At 42.3% G+C, this 21083-nt stretch overlaps 1 protein-coding gene across 2 annotated transcripts in view; it reads left to right on the top strand.

The window, feature by feature from the left end:
* The window catches only part of MCC (MCC regulator of WNT signaling pathway), a 486531-nt gene that overhangs the window by 197356 nt on the left and 268092 nt on the right, over positions 1 to 21083 (top strand). The window contains exon 1 of one of the 2 annotated variants that reach the window (XM_010375821.2): positions 18989 to 19600. The exons of the other annotated variant lie outside the window; for it this stretch is intronic. Within the exon in view, the coding sequence (XP_010374123.2) occupies positions 19544 to 19600 (57 nt within the window). The 5' untranslated portion in view covers positions 18989 to 19543. Of the gene's footprint in view, positions 1 to 18988; positions 19601 to 21083 lie in introns of those variants that run through there. 2 annotated transcript variants of the gene reach the window in all.

The raw sequence follows: 21083 nt of genomic DNA, 5'->3' as shown, positions 1-21083 counted from the left end.
TGAGGCAGAAGAATCGCTTGAACCCAGGAGGCAGAGGTTGCTGTAGGTCAAGATTGCGCCACTGCACTCCAGTCTGGGTGACAGAACAAGACTCCAACTCAAAAAAAAAAAAAAAAAAAAAATGACCCAGTGGGGCCAAAGGTGGAGAGTTCAGGGTTCCCCTGAAACTTTCTTGGTCCATGTCACCATGAGCACTTAGCAATACTCAGAATATCCAGCTGCATGCTGTGTGGAGTTGAGCAAAAACAGTTCTTTCAGGTGAAGCTGCTGGCACTAACAGCACTTACATGCCCTTTACTGATTTTGAACAACTCAGGATCTGCAGGGAAATAGAATTCCCATAAAAATCTTTAAACCTGAAGGATACAGTCATCCAACCTTCACTCCCAAGTCCATCCGAACTGTAATTAGAAAAATGCATTCTTATTTGCCTATTCTATCATTTTAAAAGGCCAATTAAAGGCAAAATGAATCCCCATGATTTTTAAATTGTATTCTATCATTTTGACTAGAAAATGACAGATTTTTATACAGGCCTCCCTGGGAGTTTTGAGAGAATCTGGAATATCTGTTTAGAATTATAGATATCTGCCAAGTGCAGTGGCTCACACCTGTAATCCTAGCACTTTGGGAGGCGGACGCAGGAGGATTTATTAAGCCTAGGAGTTTAAGACCAACCTGGGCAACATAGTGAGATCATGTCTCTGCAAAAAATAGCAATTAGCCTGGCATGGTGGCCTGCATCTGTGGTCTCAGCTTCTCGGGATGCCGAAGCGGGAGGATCACTTGAGCCCAGGAAGCCAAGGCTGCAGTAAGCTGTGATCGCACCACTGCACTCCAGCCTGGGCAATAGAGCAAGACCCTGTCTAAAAAAAAAAAAAAAAAAAAGAGAGAGAGAGAGAGAAAAAGAAAATGGCAGATTATTGTACAGGTCTCCCTGGGAGCTTTGAGAGAATATGGAATATCTATTTAGAAATATAAGAATCTTTCCAGGCTCTCTGGAGTCTTCCACCAGATGATGCACAAAGAACACCCCTAGTAAATAGGAATCCAAGAAAACAGCTGAAGGCCAATACTGATCAGTGACTCCTGCATTAGGAGATGGACTTCCAGAGTAGAAAGTGCCCCAGATCTCTTTTCCTTATTTGCTCCCCATTGCCACTGTATCTCCAACCCTCCTTCCTCCTCAACCACCACTATCAGATATGACAGGAACTCTCAGGTCAGAATGGGAGCCATAATTTCCTCAAGCTCATTTTGCTTTCAATGAGTGCTATTTGGCCCTTGCAGAACTGGATGTTCCTTCTCTACACGTTTTTTTGTTTGTTTGTTTTTGTTTTGAGACAGAGTTTCACTCTATCACTAGGCTGGAGTGCAGTGGCACCATCTTGGCTCACTGCCACCTCCGCCTCCCAGGTTCAAGTGATTCTCCTGCCTCAGCCTCCCGAGTAGCTAGGATTACAGGTGCACACCACCATGCTCAGCTAATTTTTTGGTATTTTTAATAGAGATGGGGTTTCACCATGTTGGCCAGGCTGGTCACGAACTCCTGACCTCGTGATTCACTCGCCTCGGCCACCCAAAGTGCTGGGATTACAGGCATGAGCCACCATGCCCAGCCCCTTCTCTACACTTTCAAAGCACATTGCTCATATTTCTCTGGGTTAACAAGGAAGTCTCTTTTTTGTGTCTATCTTCCCTACTAGACTGTGAGCTTATTAAGAGGAGGAATCTTGTCTTTGTCTCTCCAGTGCCAATCAGATTGCTTGACACAGGCTCATTCATTCATTTAATCTCTCAATCATTTATTTATTCCCAATTGGAACCTCTCAATAAATGTTCATTGACTAAATAGATGGATAAATATCTTTTTTTCAGGACTAGATTATGAATTTCATGGGCAAATTTCAAGGTACATATATGAGAAACTCCTTACCCATTTCCTAGCAAAATAAGCATGAGAGAAGAATAACTTATATCCATCTTAAAACCATTCAGTAGTTCTCATAGTTCTTTGGGTCAAGTCTTAAACCTTCCATATCATCTACAAAGCCTTTCATTTGTTCCAATCACTGCCTATCATTCCAGCCTCATTTGTTTGCATTCTCCTCTTTGTCTCCATTCTCCAGCTGCATTGACCTTATAAGTAACTCAGCATCTGTACTCCTTCCCTACAGGGCCTTTGTACTTGAAGTTGCTGTGACTTGAGCACCTCTTTTTCCCTACCCTTCACCTGGTTAACTTCTGCATGTCTTCCAGATCTCAGGTCAGACATCTCTTCCTTAAAGAAATGTTCCTTAACCTCACTCCCCACCAGTCTATGTCAACTCTAGTCAACTCTATCTGTTATATGTGTTCATATTTCTGTATTCCCTGTCCTTTAGAGAAGACGTTGCAGTTTTATAGGTTTGTGGTTTTTTTGGTTTTGTTTTGTTTTTTTTTCTTTCTCCCAGACAGAGTTCTGCTTTGTTACCCAGGCTGGAGTACAGTGGTATGATCTGGGCTCACTGCAACCTCTGCCTCCCAGGTTCAAGTGATTGTCCTGCCTCAGCCTCCTGAGTAGCTGGGACCACAGGTGTGTGCCGCCACGCCCAGCTAATTTGTTTTTTGTTTGTTTGTTTGAGATGGAGTCTTGCTCTGTGGCCCAGGCTGGAGTGCTGTGGCACAACCTTAGCTTACTGCAACCTCTGCCACCCGGTTTCAAGTGATTCTCCTGCCTTTGCCTCCCGAGTAGCTGGGATTACAGGTGCCCACCACCACGCCCGGCTAATTTTTGTATTTTTAGTAGAGACAAGGGTTCACCATATTGGCCAGGCTGGTCTCGAACTCCTGACCTTGTGATCTGCCCTCCTCGGCCTCCCAAAGTGCTGGGATTATAGGCATGAGCCACCGCACCCGGCCTAATTTTTGTATTTTTAATAGAGACGGGGTTTCACCATGTTGCCCAGGCTGGTCTTGAACTCCTGACCTCAGGTGATCCACCCGCCTCAGCCTCGCAAAATGCTGGGATAACAGGTGTGAGCCACTGTGCTTGGCCGGTTTTTATTATTTTTTTAATGATTAAGCAATGTGTCAGTTATCTGTTGCCACAATAATGTGTAATTTTAAAAGACTATAAAATATCAGTGACATTCACCAGTAAGTGTTTATTGCTCATGTATTTGGGGTCAGTTGCAGGTCGGCAGGGCAGCTGTGTTCTTGACTGTAAAGCCTGGACTCACTCATATATCTGAGGATAAGCTGGCTTGATGGCTGATCTGGCCAGACCTTGGTTTGGGTGACTGGAGCAACTGCTGTACATGTCTCTCACCCTCCAGAAGTCTGGCCCAGACATGCACTCATGTTATGTTAGCGGCAGATGTGTAAGAGGAAACATGACAGACTCCTGGGGGAGACACAGGCATACCATTAATTCCATCTTATTCTGTTGGCCAAAGTTAGTCACATGGACAAGACCAGAGTCAGAGTGGGAGGGCACTACAAAGTTATAGGCAAAGGACATGTTTACAGGGATGGGTAAAGTATGGGTCCCTCTTTGCATTCTACCACAAACTGACTCTAAGTTCAACTGAAGGCAATGATGGTGTACCTCTTTAATTTTTCAGAGACAGGTCTTGCTCTGTCACCCAGACTGAAGTGTAGTGGCTTGATCACAGCACACTGTAACCATGAACTCCTGCATCCAAGTGATCCTCACTTCTTGGCCTCTCAAAGTACTGAGATTTACAGGCATGAGCCACTGTGCCTAGCTGGTGAACTTCTTTTTAATTGCTATTATATCTCTAAGGTACTTGGCACATAGTGGGTGATAAATATTTTTTTAATGAAGGAAGGATGGAATATGAAAAGGCATTAATTTAATGCAGTTGTCTCAAGAATTCAGAGAAATGTGTTCACTTTTGAAGGAGATTCCCACCTTAAGAAAGATAAAATAAATTAGTCCAATATTGTTATCCATTTTGTGTTTTTTCAAATTCCCAAATTCTTCCAAATAGTAGCTGTTTGCACTTCAGAGTTAGCTTTTATTTCCCATGTGATACATTTCCCTCTCTATCACTAGTGACAGTAGTGGAAAGTGTTTGAAAAATAATTTCAAATGAAAAGGGTGAGTCATGAACTGTGTGAAGAAACAGAACAAAAACTTAATATTTTGGATATGAAGAAAAAATAAGTAGTTTTCATTAGTTTGGACAAAGTTTTGGGCAAGCTTTCTCATATGCCATAGGCTTTATCTTCATTCATTTGTGCTGCTGTAACAGAATACCACAGACTAGGTGATTTATAAAGAACAGAACTTTATTTCTTACCGTTCTGGAGACTGGGAAGTTCAAAAGCAAGGCACTAGAAGGATTGGTAACTGGTAAGGGCTGCTCTCTGCTTTCAAGTTGGCACCCTTGTTGCTATCTCCTCTGGAGGGGAGGAACACTGTATTCTCACATGGTGGAAAACGCAGAACAAGAGAGCACTCCATTCAACCTCAAGCCCTTTTGTAAGGGTATTAATCTCATTTATGAGAGTGAAGCCTTCCCAAAGGCCACCCCTCTTAATGCTGTTCCACTGGGGATTAAGTTTCAATATGAATTGTGAAGGGGACACCCTCATTCAAACTATAGCAGTCTTCCACATAACAGGCTCTGAAGGGTGAAGAGTAGGCTGCTGGTGCCTTCAAATAGTGTATTCCTTATAACTGGGAAAATAAGCCAAGTATTTCAGAGCCCAGTTAGTTCTAGAATATGAAATTCTAAAATATTGATAATGGTATGAAACACAGAAGAAAGAGAGAGAGAGGAAGAGAGGGAGGGAGGAAGGAAGGAAGAAAGAAAGGAAGGAAGGAAGGAAGGAAGGAAAGAAGGAAGGAAGGAAGGAAGGGCAAGAGGGAGGGAGGAAGAAGGAAGGAAAGAAGGAATGAGAAAGGAAAGAAAGAAAGGAAAGAAATGAAATGTATTGTTAAGAATGTGTAACAGACCATCTGATCCAGCAATACCCAGATACTGGGTGTCTACTCAAAGAAAAAGAAGTCATTATATAAATAGGACACCTGCATTCATGTGTTTGTCACAGCACAATTCATAATCATGAAGATACAGAATAAACCCAAGTGCTCATCAACAGATGAGTGGATAAAGAAAACATGGTGTGTATGTATATATGTGTAGATGTAGCGGAATACTACTGAGCCATTGGAAAAAAAACAACAAAATACTGTCTTTGCAGCAACTTGGATGGAACTGGAGGCTATTATCCTAAGGGAAGTAACTTGGGAATAGAAAACCAAATACTACATGTTTCTGACTTATAAATGGGAGCTAAGCTGTGGGGATGCAAGCAAAGTGCTGCATGCACGAGTATGCAGAGGCATGCAGAGTGGACATGGGAGACTCAGTGGGGGAGGCTGGGAGAGGAACATGGGATAAAAAATTACCTTTTGGCTATAGTGTACACTATTTGGGTGATGGCTACACTAAAAGCCCAGACTCTACATTATACAGTTTATCTATGTAACCAAAAACCACTTGTACCTCTAAAGCTACTGAAGTGAAAAAAGAATGTATAACAGTAAATGTGTTTCATGTTCAGATAGTGGTAAAGGAGCTGGGGGATGTTGATTCAAATTCTGTTAGGAAATTCTATAAGAGCATGATGATAGTTTAATTGGACAATGTAATTGAATATCTTTGATAAAGAAATTTATTATTTGACTCTGGCTTCATTTAAAAAATATGGCCTCTTTTCTCCAGGAATAATACTCAAAATACTTGTCAATGGGGACTAGCCTTAGCAATGGAGGAAGATTTTAGAAACCTTGGTTGTGCAAAATAAAAATGTTACTCCCTCCCTTCCTTTCTTCCTTCCCTCCCTCCCTTCCTTCCTTCCTTCCTTCCTTCCTTCCTTCCTTCCTTCCTTCCTTCCTCCTTCCTTCCTCCTCCCTCCCTCCCTCCCTTCCTTCTTTCCTTCCTTCCTTCCTGCCTCCCTCCCTCTCTCCCTTCCCTTCCCTTTCCTTCCTTCCTCCTCTTCCTCTTCTTCTTCCTCTTCCTCTTCCTCTCTCTCTCTCTCTTTCTTCCTTTCTTTGCAGAGTCTTAGGGTCTTGCAGGCTGGAGTACACTGGAAAAATCATGGCTCCAGGCAGCCTTGGACTCAGGCAATCCTCCCACCTCAGCCTCGTGAGTAACTGGGACTACAGGCATGCACGACCATGCCTGGATAGTTTTTGTTAAATTTTCTGTAGAGACCAAGGTCTCCCTGTGTTGCCCAGACTGGTCTGGAACTCCTGGGCTCAAGCAATCCTCCTGCCTTAGCCTCCCAAAGTGGTGGGATTATAGGCATGAGCCACTGTGCCTAGCCCAAAGTGTTAGTCTTATGGCTGCTAAACTGTGGAAAGGTCTGGAGGTTTTTAGAGATGGGGATGGGGCAACCTGAGGAGGGAGTGGGCAGTCTCTGGTTTGGGGTAGTAGTCATGTATCAACTGGATAAGAATTGTTTCCTAATATTTTCTAATACTGATACAGTCATACCTGTTTTTCTCTTTAATTAATCGAATTGAGTATCATACAGCTCACCTTTTAATGGAGCTATCAAGGCAAGAGTGCTGAAGGACTTCAGAGAACAGAAAGGTTAATGTCAGGACAAGAGTTAAAAAAGTTGTTAAGATTTAGACAGGCACCAAAGAGTTGTTAAGATTTTGACAGGTACCACCCTGGGCAACATTGCAAGACCTTGTCTTTACAATATATATAAAAAAGTAGCTAGGCATGGTGGTGCACATCTGTAGTCTCAGCTACTGGGGAGGCTCAGGTGAGAGGATTGCTTGAGCATGAGAAGTTGAGGCTGCAGTGAGCCATAATTGTGCCACTGCACTCCAGCCTAGGTGACAGGGCAAGACTCTGTCTTTATAAAAAATAAAAAATAAATAAATAAATAAAAAGATTTAGATAGGCAAATGGAGCTAACACTCCACGCAGGAGAAAGAGCAACAGGAAAATACATTAATGTGGGAACGAGCTTGGGAAAGATAGTAAGAAGACACCTTAACTTGCATTTAAATGGAAGAAATGTTTTCCATTTAAGTGGTGAGGGGTAAAAATTTATTGAAGAAAAAGGGGAATCTACAAAAAACCTAAAGCTAACATCATTTTTAATGGTAAAAGACTGAATGCCTCCCCACCACCCTGCCAAGAGCAGCACAAGACAAAGATGTCTGCTCTTTCCATTTCTATTCAACATTATAGCAGAGATGCTAGCTAGGACAGCTAAGTAAGAAAAAGAAATAAAAGTCATCCAGATTGTAAACGAAGAAGTAAAAAACATCTCTATTTGCAGATGACATTATCTCATATATAGAAAATTCCAAGAAAACACCAAAAGGTTAGAACTAATAAATGAGTTCAGCAAGACTGCAAGATACAAGATCAATAAACAAAAATCAATTGCAATTCTGTACATTCATAAACAATCTAAAAATGTAATTAAGAAAAACATTTCATTTACAATAGATTAAGAAAGAATAAAATACTTAGGAATAAATTTAACAAGAGAAGTACAAGATTTATACATGGAAAACTATAAAATGCCTTTGAAAACAATCAAAGCAAACCTAAGTAAATGAAAAGACACCTATGTTCATGGATTGGAAGACCTAATATTATTAAAATGTTAATATTCCCAAACTGATATACAGACTCAGTGTATGCCTATCAAAATTTTATCTGGCTACTTTGCACAATAACAAGCTGATCCTAAAATTCTTTGAAATGCAAGGGACTCAGAAGAGCCCAAGCAACCCTGAAGAACAAAGTTGGAGGACTCAACACACGTTATGATTTTAAAACTTTGTATGAAACGCCAATAACCAAGATGTGTCGTATTAGCACAAGGATGGACATACAAATAAATGGAATAGAATTGAGAGTCCAGAAATAAATCTTTATATTTATGGCTAATTGGTTTTTGACAAGGGTACAAAAGTTATTCAATGGGAGAAAAGAATACTTTTTTTTTTCAGTAAAAAGTGTTGGGACAACTGGATAACAATGAGAAGAACACAGTTGGACCTTTATATCACAAGATAAAAAAAATTAACAAAAAATGGATCATTGACTTCAACATAAGGACTAAAACTAAAAAAATTGTTAGATGAAAACAATAGCAGTAAATCTTTGTGACCTTGCATTAGGCAATCATTTATGAAATATGGCACCAAAAGCATAAGCAATAAAAGAAAAAATAGATAAATTGGACTTCATTAAATTAAAATTTTGATGTTTCAAAGTACTCTACCAAGAAAGGGAAAAGACAGCTCACAAAATGGGAGAGAATATTTGCAAATTTATATCTGTTAAAGGTCTAATCTACAGAATATATGAAGAATTCTTAAAATTAAACAATGAAAAGACATCCCAATTTAAAAGTGGGCAAAGGATTTGAATCAACATTTCTCCAGAGAAGATACACAAATGGTCTACAAACACATGAAAAGATGTTCAACATTATCAGTCTTTAGGATAATGCAAATCAAAACCACATAGCAAGAATAAAGACAGTGAGTGTTGGCAAAGATGTAGAGAAATTGAAACCCTCATGCATGGCTGGTGGGAATGTGAAATGGTGTAACCATCTTGGAAAATATAGTAATTTGGTAGTTCCTTAAAATCTTAAAGATAAAATTGCCCTATTACCAAGCAATTTCATTCCTTAGGTATATACCTGAGAGAATTGAAAACATATGTCCATATTAAAAACTTGCTCACAAATGTTCATAGCAACATTATTTATAATAGTTGAAAAATGGAAACATCAAAAATACCTATCAATTGATGAATGGATAAACAAAATATGGTAAACCCATACAATGGAATATTATTTGGCAATAAAAAGGAATGAACCATTAATACATACACAACATGGATAAAACTTGAAAACAGGCTAAGTGAAAGAAGCCATATACAAAGAGTCGCATATTGTCTTACTCTATTTATATGGAGTGTCCAGAATAGGTAAATCCAGATACACAAAGTAGACTTGTGTTTGCCAGGGCTGGAGGAGGGATACATACAGAGTGACTGCTAATGAGTATGAGTTTCATTTGGGGGTGATGAAAATGTTCTAAATAAGATAGTGGTGATGGCTGCACAACTCTGTGAACCACTAAATTATGTTAAAAGGTAAATTTTATGATATGTGAATTATCCATTAATAAAACATAAACTATAACTTGTAGAATGACATTATGGAAAACTGTACTTTGGAGAAAAATCGCTGGGCTGGAGTATGTGGAATGCTTTGGAGTCATATCATTAAGTTATAGTAACTGAAATGAAAGGTGACAAGGCCTGGGAAAGGTGCTGCTAAGCAGTAAAAGTGGAGAGCAAGTGGGGACGAAAGGGCTAAATGACTGGAAGAGAAGATGAAGGAAGGGGAGCTGAAAATGACTCCAAACTTATTAGACTGGAAACTATGATTCCATTTACATGAATTTGTAAGCTGCAATTAAAGTTGGTTTTTGGTGGAAGGTGACAAATTCCGTTTTAAACACAGTTTTATAGTGATGACAGGACTTAGCAAGAGTGTCTGGTAGTCACATAAAGAATATTAACTGGAACACAGGTAAGAGTGGCTGGAGATGCCAATTTAAGAAGATTTGCTTAGAACGGGAAGTTTGGGCTCGTGATAATCATGCAAAACACCTGAGGATGGCTGGGAGAGGGAAGCTGACTTATCAAGGTAGGCAGGAGCCCATTCTTCATGCCTCAGCATGTCCCTATAGGAAATCCCAACCATAGCAGTCCATCCATGGGTACTTCATGAACTCAAAGGCTAGGAAGGTGGCTTTCCTAGCCTGTGCCTCAGACCTTCCTTCACCCCCAGCTTGATACAATACCAGGTTAACTGACTCCTTTATTATTAAGTATATGAGGCATCATATTATACTGATTTTTTTTTTTTTTGCCCCTTTTGGGTAGGTGCTGTAACATTCTAGCTAAGAGATAGTAATGGAATGATGCTGTTTTAGCCCAAACGGCTCCAGAAATAACAGTGGCAGGTATTTGGAATTCATTTAATTTAAGCATGTTCGCCAAATTTTACTAGATCTATTTTTATGCATCTATTTAAAATGCTTTTTTTTTGTTTTCCTCTCCAGGAAATTGACCATATGCAGGTACTCCTGGGAGGACTTAAAACTTTTTTTTTACTTGGATTTCCAAATCTCTAATCTCCGCTGATTAATTTTCTTTTCCATAGAAAATGTGATATAGTTTAAAAGAAATTTGGAGAACAAATGAGTAAAAATTTTTGAAAGATACTCTGAATATTGACAATGACACAGACACTAAGTTTTAGGCTTGAAAATATCTAATCAGACAGTGAAGGGGTTTTTGATGCATCACATGATGCTTGCATAAAGTAGTAAATCTCAAATCATTATCAAATCCCCACTGACAATGTCATAGATGTTGATACCAAATGATTGTGGGTTATTAGGATGCCTAGGCTGGGTGTGAAGCAGTCTGTAAATGTAACTAATGAGACAGACAAACACCACAGGGGTGCTTTCTTTGCTTGAGTTATATTTGTAGTTGGAGAAGGTTGGGTTTTTGTTTGTTTTTTTTTCTGTATGTGAGATGTAATCTGGAAATAGTCTTCAAGTACTTCTTTCTTAGCCAGTTTTAAACATAGACTAACCAAATTATCTACTGCATCCCAACTATTTTTTATCAGTAAGTCACTGGGTCTAAAGCAGTGTAGCTGACTTCATGAACAATAAGGTGAAGACCTGGCCATGATGGGACAGACTTCAGTGAGCAGTTTCAGGAGGGGTCAACCATGCTAACAGCCCAGATTCTCTAATCCTTGCAGAGGTGCTTCTGCTAACTTGACTGAAGGGACATAGTAAAGGAAGAAAAGCTTAGAAGTAGAAGTAGAGACTTTGATTCAAGATCTCATTCTCATAGTTTACTAGTAGTGAGGCTTTGGGCAACATACTTCCCAAAAGTTACCTCCAGGCCGGCGTGGTGGCTTGAGCCTGTAAACCTAGCACTTTGGGAGGATGAGGCGGGTGGATCACCTGAGGTCAGGAGTTTGAGACCAGCCTGGCCAACATGGTGAAACCCCGTGTCTACTAAAAATACAAATAAATTAGTTGGGCATGGTGGCTGGTACCTGTAATCCTAGCTTCTTGGGAGGCTGAGGCGGGGGAATCACTTGAACCTGGGAGGCAGAGGTTGCAATGAGCTGAGATCACACCATTGCCTGGGCGACAGAGTGAGACTCTGTCTCAAAAAACAAAAAGTTATCTCCATATGCTCTCTCAATGTTTTTACTTCCTACACACCATTCAATCCACACTCATCTAATTTCTATCACCACCCTTTAATGACATTGATTCTCTCAAGGTCCCTAGTAATCTCCAAAGCGAGATGACACTTCTTCATTGTCAGCTTTCTTAAACTCTCAGCAGCATCCCACACAGGTTACCACTGTCCTACTTTTTTTTGTTTTTGTTTTTGTTTTTGAGATGGAGTCTCACTCTGTCACCCAGGCTGGAGTGCAGTGGCACCACCTTGGCTCACTGCAAGCTCCGCCTCCCAGGTTTACGCCATTCTCCTGCCTCAGCCTCCCGAATAGCTGGGACTACAGGCGCCTGCCACCACGCCCGGCTAATTTTTTGTATTTTTTAGTAGAGACAGGGTTTCACCATGTTAGCCAGGATGGTCTCGATCTCCTGACCTCATGATCCGCCTGCCTCGGCCTCCCAAAGTGCTGGGATTACAGGCATGAGCCACTGCGCCCAGCCAACAACTCTCCTTCTTAAAACATGACACAGTTTTCAGTTTTTCTATTCTTTTCTGGACGTTCTTTCTTGATCTTTCTATTCACAGAAATTTGTAAGCTGCAATTAAAGTTGGTTTTGGTGTAAGGTAATTCCTATCCAACCTGAAAGTATTAAGGATCTCAAGGATAAGTCCTGGGACTGTATTATGTTTTACTCACTTTCTTCCTTGGTGACCTCATATGTTCTCATGACTTTCAACATCAACTATAATCTATGTGCCAATAAGTTCCAAATCATCACCATATGCTGGAGTCTCTCATGAATCTAAGATGCATATATGCAACTGCTATTGACATCCCCCTAGATGTCAAATAGGAATCTCAGATTTAACACATCCAACATGGAACACTTTATTTCCTCTGCCAAACCTGGTCCTTCCTTACATCAAGCCAAAAACTGGTAGTCATACTTGATTCCTATCTTTCTCTCATTACCTGTATCCAATAATTCACTGAATCCTGGTCCGTTTTACCTAAAAAATACATCTCAAGTCCATTTCTTACCATCTCCATTGATTTCACCGCGTTCTAAGCAACAAACATCCTCTTACCTGGACCACTGCAATAGCCTTTAACAGGTTTCCTTGCCTTACTTTTATGGTACTTCAACCCAGTTTTTACACAGGAGGAATAATTATCTTGCTTTAACTTGTTGATTTTGAAGATTTGTACACATACAATTGGACAAAGAGTAGCGTGATTTCCCACATACCTATCACTGAGCTATAACAGTTATCAATTCATCATTAGAGTTTGTTTCATCAATAACCCCATCTATCTTCCCACCTCCTCTAGTACTTTGATGTGAATCCCAGACATCATGTCATTTTACCCCTAAATATTTTAATGTATCTCTAAAATACAGGGATTCTTTTTCTTTAAATGTAACCACAAGACGATTAACACATCTAAAAAAGTAATAATTTCTTAACATCATGAAATATCCAAAAAGTATATTTCTGAATACTGTATAAATATGTAATTTTCATAATTCATAATTTTTATAGTTACTTTGTTTGAATCAAGATCTCAATAAAGTCCACATAGTGCCATTGGTCAATATGTCTTCAAGTCTCTTTCAATATGCAGAGTTTTTCTTTTGGTGATTTCTCACTTGCTCATTTGCCTTTTTCCCTTTGCATTTTATTTGATGAAGAAACCACACTGTTTTGTCTAGTAGAGTTATATAGGGTTTTTTTGTGGTTAATGTAACATTTCTTCATGTAAAAACTGCTAAGGTGGCTCTGTAGGTGGTAATGTTTTCTTCCATCGGAAATCATGTGTCTGGTTGTATGTCCTTTTGTAATGTTAGTAGCCACTATGCTAAATACTTAAATCTATTAATTCATTAAGGATTGCAAAATAGGGATATTCTCTCAATTGTTAATCTCTTAGCAGTGATACTTGTATGAGTCCTTGGTTTTTACTTTTTAGGTTACCTAGTGGTAAAGCTTGTGAAGATATAGATTTACCTTTTAAAAATGTAAACTAGATTGTGTCTTTGCCCTGTAGAAAGTCTTCCTGTGGCATCTTCATGCACACAGTGAAATGTGTAGTCTATACATACCCTGCATAATTTGGCTCTGACATGATCTTTTTCATCATGTTCTGTCACTACTAGTAAACTATTAGAATGAGCTTAAATTTCAATTAAATAAAAACTTGAGTTTTATTAAACTGTATTGAAAAGGTCAAGCCCTTTTCTTCCCTAGGCTTTTTGCCTTTACTGTTCCCTCTGCCTGTCCACCCTTCCCTCACTTTTTCCCTAATTGGCTCCTTCTTTACCTACATGCTGAAATGTCTTCTCTGCAGAGGCCTTCTCTGACCTCTTCACTTAAGGGGCCTGCTCTCCCCTATCATAGCTCCTGTTTAATTCCTTTATAGCATCCAACACAAACTATAACTACCTTTTTTTTTTTTTTTTTTTTTTTTTGAGATGGAGTTTCGCTCTGTCGCCCAGGCTGGAGTGCAGTGGCCGGATCTCAGCTCACTGCAAGCTCCGCCTCCTGGGTTTACGCCATTCTCCTGCCTCAGCCTCCCGAGTAGCTGGGACTACAGGCGCCCGCCACGTCGCCCGGCTAGTTTTTTGTATTTTTTAGTAGAGATGGGGCTTCACCGTGTTAGCCAGGATGGTCTCGATCTCCTGACCTCGTGATCCACCCGTCTCGGCCTCCCAAAGTGCTGGGATTACAGGCTTGAGCCACCGTGCCCAGCCTATAACTATCTTTTTTTCTTTTCTTTTCTTTGAGATGGAGTTTTGATCTTGTTGCCCAGGCTGGGGTGCAATGGCGTGATGTCAGCTCGCCACAACCTCTGCCTCCCATGTTTAAGCGATTCTCCTGCCTCAGCCTCCCAAGTAGCTGGGATTACGGGCATGCGCCACCACACCTGGTTAATTTTGTATTTTTAGTAGAGATGGGGTTTCTCCATGTTGGTCAGGCTGGTCTTGAACTCCTGACCTCAGGTGATCCACCCTCTGTGGCCTCCCAAAGTACTGGGATTGCAGGCGTGAGCCACCGTGCCCGGCCTGTAACTATCTTTTAAAATGTATTTATTAATCATTTCCCATCATGAGTGCTAGCTCTGTGAAAGCAGGGATCTTTTCCATCCCATACACCACTGAATCCCAGGGCACATGCAGGACAATCTCTAGCACACAGTGGGTGCTTTACTTTTTCTGAATGAACACCACAAACTTGGTGAACCTACATATCCTCATCTATATGAATGGGATGCAGGGATGAGCTTGGTAACAACAGAATTCCTTGCAGGATATCCATGTTTTTCTCTGAGGACATAGAGATGAGGATACAGATCATCCATGGCAATGCTTCCTGAGTTCTTTGTGTTGTAGTTCCTTGAGCAAATGATGTCTGTTGCAGGGCAGGCCATTGAGGCTGGTGAGAAGCTCCCAACCCAGGACCTAAGAGAGGAGCTGGTCTGATAATTGATCAGAAGGCCACAGGAGTTTGGAAAGGGAGAGCATTTCTGGAGTCACAGGGGTGGGAGAGTGGGGTGAGCTTATAGATTTAGGGCAGGAAATTCTTGGAGTATATACTTTGAAGGCTCCCTAATTTTTATGATCCTCAAGGACTCAAAGGACTGGGACTTCCTGAATCTTCATAGGGTTCTGAAATCCCCCTATACCCTCAAAATTCACTTTCTTCAGGAAATTCCACCAATTTAAGAATTATTTCAAAGCATTCTCCTTTTGTACATTTCAAAAACTTTGTACATTTCAAAGTTACAATGTAAACACTTTGGGCATGGTTGAGAAGATTATTCACGTGTGTGTGAATTAGTTTAACCAGACTGCTTTCAACCTAAAATCTGAGGTATCAGCGTTTTGTTTAGCTTGAGAGAGTCAATGGAGAAGGGGACAATTTTAGAGTTTGAGTCCACTCTTGTGGGCTGCAGGACAGGTTTCCTCAGTACAGTGGACTGCTGGGGTAGGCAAGGATGGCTGGGGCACTCCAGGGGTAGAGACAGTGGACCAGGCCAACTAGTCCCAAGGTTTTCGGTTTCCTTAGTGCTAGAGGTTCAGGGTTTTTAATCAGGATTGCTTCAATTAACCTGATGTTTATCACCAGTAGAGGGTACAGACCAGACCCAGAATCTATTCTTTCTGCCATGCAGAGATTCACTGAAGTCAGCAGCCATACCCAGAGAAGCCAGACTACCCTAACAGCAGAAAGGTGATGCCAGTGTGCCCACAGCATGGTATTGGTGCACGGCCTCATCCAATCATGCCCAGGGCAGCTTCCACTTACCCAGAAATGTTCCCAGGACTACTGCTGCCTCTTCTCATCCCAGGGACCAGATGAGAAGAGACTGGGCTTTATAGAAGACAAGGCCTCAGGAAGGAGAGGAACCCAAGCACCAGGCTATTGCCTGATTGCAAAGCAGGTTTTCCTCCTTCTCCCAGACCTTCTCCCTCATCCTGATAAATTCCCCTGCCACCTCCTGCCCACACCTCTCCATAGGAGCTTAATCCCTGCTGAAGTAGGAGGACTTGGAGAAGCTTTCTTGGAGCGTTCATATTAAGGCAGCCACAGTATAACAGGATTTGTAGGCATGTAGATTTATATTCTTGGTAAACCCTGGCAAGCTCTAATTGTGAAACCTTTTTCTTATAGCCTGAAACCTACTTGGGGCTTTATTCTTTGGTGTGTTGAGATGACACAATGAGTTAGTCCTTACGTTTCTAACATTCTTATAATATTGACCCAGTTGCATTCTTGTTCAAAGTAATATCTTAGCTTTCTTGATAGCAGAGATCCAAGACAATGAGGTAAAAATAAATAAATAAAAAAGTAAGACATTTAAATTACCACCAGAAAAATCATTTCATGGAATTTTAGATTATAAGAAAACCAATCTAGACTCCCCCTCAATGCAAGAAGCCCTACTCTTTTTTTTTTTTTTTTTTTTTTGGAGATGGAGTCTCACTCTGTCACCCAGGCTGGAGTGCAGTGGTGCAATCTCGGCTCACTGCAACCTGTGCCTCCCGATTCAAGTGATTCTCGTGCCTCAGCCTCCTGAGTAGCTGGGACTACATGGTGCGCACCACCATGCCCAGCTAAGTTTGTTATTATTATTATTTTTTGAGATGGTGTCTCACTCTGTTGCCCAGGCTGGAGTGCAGTGGTGCGGTCTCGGCTCACTGTAACCTCTGCCTCCCAGGTTCAAGCGATTCTCCTCCTAAGCCTCCTGAGTAGCTGGGATTACAGGCACCTGCTACCATGCCCAGCTAATTTTTTGTATTTTTAGTAGAGATGGGATCTTACCATGTTGGCCAGCCTGGTCTCAAACTCTTGACCTCATGATCCTAGTAGAGACAGGGTTTCACCATGTTGGCCAGGCTGGTCTTGAATTCCTGACCTCCACCCACCTCAGCCTCCCAAAGTGCTGGGATTACAGGTGTGAGCCACCACGCCTGGCTGTCCCTCCTTAATTCAGGCCCTTTCAACCTCTAGCGGAACTGCCTTGATAGTACAATTGGCATGTTCATTTCCCACTTTCAACCTACCACATCTGCTGCGGCCAGATTGTGGTGGAGTTGAATCTTATGTGAAGTATACGTATTGAAGTATTCAAGTCATTGTTTATGAAGAAAATCTCATACAATCAACATTACCCTTGAAAATGCCTTATATTGTCTATAAAGTAGAATCTACAGACACTACTTCTCAGTAAGTTCAGCACTGCTAATTCTTCCTCCACTTTTGGAACAGATTACTTTTCTTTTGGTTGAACACCAGATGAAGTCATCTGCTTGGTTTTAGGGGTGGTGTCGTATGAAAAATATGTATCTTTAAACACCAGAATCACATTCAACACTAGCCTATTTGAGTTCATATTAGTTACTCATGGGTGTGATTCAAATCTACTGGAGTATCTAAAAGCACAGCTCTGATCTCCATTATTTCTATGCTCAAAAACCTTTAGTGGCTCTCCATTGCCTATTGAGAAGGCCCATTTCTTTAACATGGCACTTAAAACTGTTCACTATCTGACATCAGCCCCCCTTTCTCACCCAGCTTATGCTCCAGAATGGAATGCCTGTGATCCCCCATGCCCACTCTGCACATTCCAGTCTCCATCCATACTTTCTCTCACAGTGGCCTGGAATGCTTTCCCCTTACTTCTCATCTATGCTGAGCTCAGCCATTCTTCACAGGTCAACTCATATACTGCCTCTTCTAAGATTCCTTCACAGACTCTTCTCTCCAGACCCTGTCCAGATAAAATCATGTTTCCCTCCTCCGAACTGCAGTCACTCCTCATTTGTACTGTGTTTATGGCAAGTCTCATTTTCTATCTAAAATTGTCATTTCTGTTCATGTTTTACAAGACTATAAACACCTTCAGGGCAGGGGCAGTGCTTGAGTCTTCTTCATAGTTATGTATACACCACCATTTCCAGCTTCAAGCATGTGGTTTTCAACAGATTTCAATGAAAAGATAAATTAAATAATGTAGCTTCCCATCTCCTCCCCCATGCAGAATGTGCTCTAGTTTGGCAGTGCCCAAGAACTTGGGACCCAGTGCTCTAGAAAGAGCAGCAAACTTTTCCTAATCCCAGCAGCGCCTCCATCAGGCAATGAATGAACTCAACAAGAATGGGGATGGGTAAAATGTTATATGCAAATAGTAGCACTCTGCCCCTTCTTAAAGAATAAAATAAACATGAGTTTTAAAAAAGACCATGGACCTTAACAATACAATGGCTTTTTCACAGAAGGCTCCAGGAAATGCCAAGTTCTGTTATTGGGGATGGAGACATTTTGTCCCTATTGTGTAGAAAGAGACTGATGAGGTTTCTTAAGCAATCTCGCAGAGCTACTGTTTTGAAGCATCAGAACATTTTCTGTGCATCTCAAATTCAGTGGAACTTTAACTTTGTGGAGAGAAAAATCCTAGTTCCCCTTTTACCCCATCTCATCTCTCTCCCAATAGACACAGGATGTTTTACCTAGGGAACTCAAAGTTGAAGGGGAGCTCAGATCCCAGGGGTTGACTGGGTGTAACAGCCCCTTGAATCTTTTCTGAATCATACTTCACACTCCATAAATACAAATCTACCTGCGCTCAAACCAGCAGGAAGATTTTTAAGGAAGGTCTGGGGGTTGGGGAGCCTATCTGACATGTTTCAAGGGATGGGGCCTCTATATTCATTACGGACATGCAGAAAATGTACTCTACCCCAGTGACAGACAGAGGGAGTTTGACAGTGAATTTACACCCGTAATGTTGACTTTAGACTGATCAGGGAAAATGACTACCCTGCACCCTTGTAAAATCTTAATGTTCCGTGAGAAGTGCACCGCGTTGTCTGATGTACAGTGTTTAGGTTTGTCTTGACCTTATTAAATCATGGAAAGCAGCTCCTATGAGGGAAGTTTTTTTTTTTTTTTTTTTTTTTTTTTTTAATTTCCTGCACGATTATTCAGGTGGCTTTTCCTGTTTCTTCTCCCCCTCCTGGACTCGGGTCCTTAATTACTATTGCAGAGAACTGGAAGGATGCCTGCTCTCCCAGCACGGCCTCCTCTCCTCGGCCTCCAGGCTCCTCGCCCCCACCCTTTTCTCCCTCTAGCCCCGCCTCCTCCGCGCACCCCGTGGCCAGCAGCTAGACAGCTGTGTTCAATCAGAAACCACTTACAACTCCAGACGATTCAAAGGGGAAACTTCAGCGTGAAGTGCAGCTCCGCTCCGGCTCCCTCCAGCTTTCCTTCCTTCTCTGGATTCCGAGGCGCGGATCTTCCTTGCTCCACCGCCCTAGTTTTTTCGGGAGCTCTCCGGTGCCCTCTAGGGTGTCGGCTCGTGCTGGGAGGTGCCCTCCATCCTGGTAATGGGGGGCGGCGAGGCACCGTAGGAGTGGCGAGGCGGCGCCCAGGGTGGCAGTGCCCTGGAACGGGGCGCTGGGTGCGCGCGGGCGGGCGGGTCCCTTCGCCGGCTCTGCCGCTGCCGCAGCTGCGAGCGCGCCACGCCACCGAGCCTCCTGCAGCAATGGCTCGTCCGTGAAACGCAAGCCACGGCTGCTCCTTTTAAGAGTGCCTGCATCCTTCGTTTGCGCTTCGCAACTGTCCTGGGTGAAAATGGCTGTCTAGAGTAAAATGTGGCAGAAGGGACCAAGCAGTGAATATTGAACCTGTGAAGTCCAACTCTTAAGCTCCGAGACCTGGGGGACTGAGAGCCCAACTCTGAAAAGTGCATCATGAATTCTGGAGTTGCCATGAAATATGGAAACGACTCCTCGGCCGAGCTGAGTGAGGTAAGAAACAGCTGAGGTCGGGAGCTAGAATTTCTCGGGCGTTTGCTTTTCCACAGATCCCTCTCCCCTCGACCTCTCCACCGCCCTACACCCTATCCCCCTGTGCTCCCAGTCTGGAGGCAGCGCAATGGAAGATTAATAGATTTTCTGGATCTTGTTTTAACTTGTAGTGCTACTCAGGAAATGACCTGAACTGGCTTGATATTTCAGTCTGAAATGAGTGGCTTAAAAAAGAAACCTCTCACCAAGCCGCGAGGCGTTTTACTCACGACAGTCTGCATCCCCTGTTCCTTCCCACCCGCTTCCACTAATTTGTATACACCATTTTATTTCCCTGATCGGTAAAATACACGGACATTCCAGATGAGTTTAAGCCGACGGTAACTAATTTGGTGGGGGTGGTGGTGCTGAGGAGGACGCATTGGATTATTTCATCTCCCCCTTGGCTCCCACGTGCGATGCGTTTGGCTAAGTTCAAGCAAGGTGGTCTCTTCCCTAGGCTGAGATGAATGACCCGGCCCTGGGGAGGAGTCTGGGAAGGAAGCACTTCAAAGCCGCTTTAGAACTTTATTTCCTGCCCGGGTCTGGACTCCTAAGTCTTTGAGGCCAGCGCATTTACAATTCCTGGGCTCCCACTGTAACCTATCCACTTGAGTGTTTGAGACCAGCTTTGAAATTAAAGCTACATCAAACACTATGCAAATATGTGAGCGGTAAGAAGCCCAAAGCCATCTTTTTTCATGACTTTAGGGATGCCTCGGACACATCCCCCAAAGCTTTGAAAACCTGAAAAGTGGTGATGAGAAGCCGGTAGAACTGGGTGCTCAAAAGAAGAGGAAGTCTGTGTGCTTAGTGTCTACAGCTAAAGGCTTGGTGTCTGTGGGTTTCCCTCTTGATACCATCACTGAACCATTCATGGGGACAAAAGTAGCATAAGTAGTCCGTGTTTCTTGAGTATGGCTGAAGAGAGGAAAGAGGAAGAAAAGGAAAACAGTGTAAAAGCAGCCGGAAGGCAGATAATGGTGATGTCAGATTACCAATGGTGAAGGGCAAAGTGAAGGGATGGAGCCCTTGGGGGGTGTGTGTGTGAGGGAACACCTGGTGATGGGAAGAGGGGGATTAAATGGGGTTGGGGGAAACCTAGGAGGTCTGCCTTCGGGCTGGTGAGTGCTGTTGGGCCCTGCCTGATGCTCTTAAGTGTCTTGCTGCTGTGCTGTTCCTGCTCCGGTTCGAAATAGCATTTTGAGGTGCTGGCTGAATGAAGTAGAGCATTTCCTAATCCTTACGGCTGTTGCCCCTGTGATGTAGAAGGCTCAAGAAATGCTGAGAGTGAGAACTTAAAAATGGGAGGTGAGGGAGGAGGCATGAGTATTTAAGTGACTTTTGCCAATTTTATATTTAGACAGCGGTCTCAAATCTGAACTAGAACGCAGGGCCCTGCTTCATCACTAACCCTGTTTCAGGAGAAGGCTTTGGTGATCTT

Source organism: Rhinopithecus roxellana, chromosome 3 (assembly GCF_007565055.1).
Source record: "Rhinopithecus roxellana isolate Shanxi Qingling chromosome 3, ASM756505v1, whole genome shotgun sequence".
NCBI classification, from domain to species: Eukaryota; Metazoa; Chordata; class Mammalia; order Primates; family Cercopithecidae; genus Rhinopithecus; species Rhinopithecus roxellana.
Note: the sequence above shows the minus strand (reverse complement) of the source record. Positions and strands in the feature narration are given on the sequence as shown.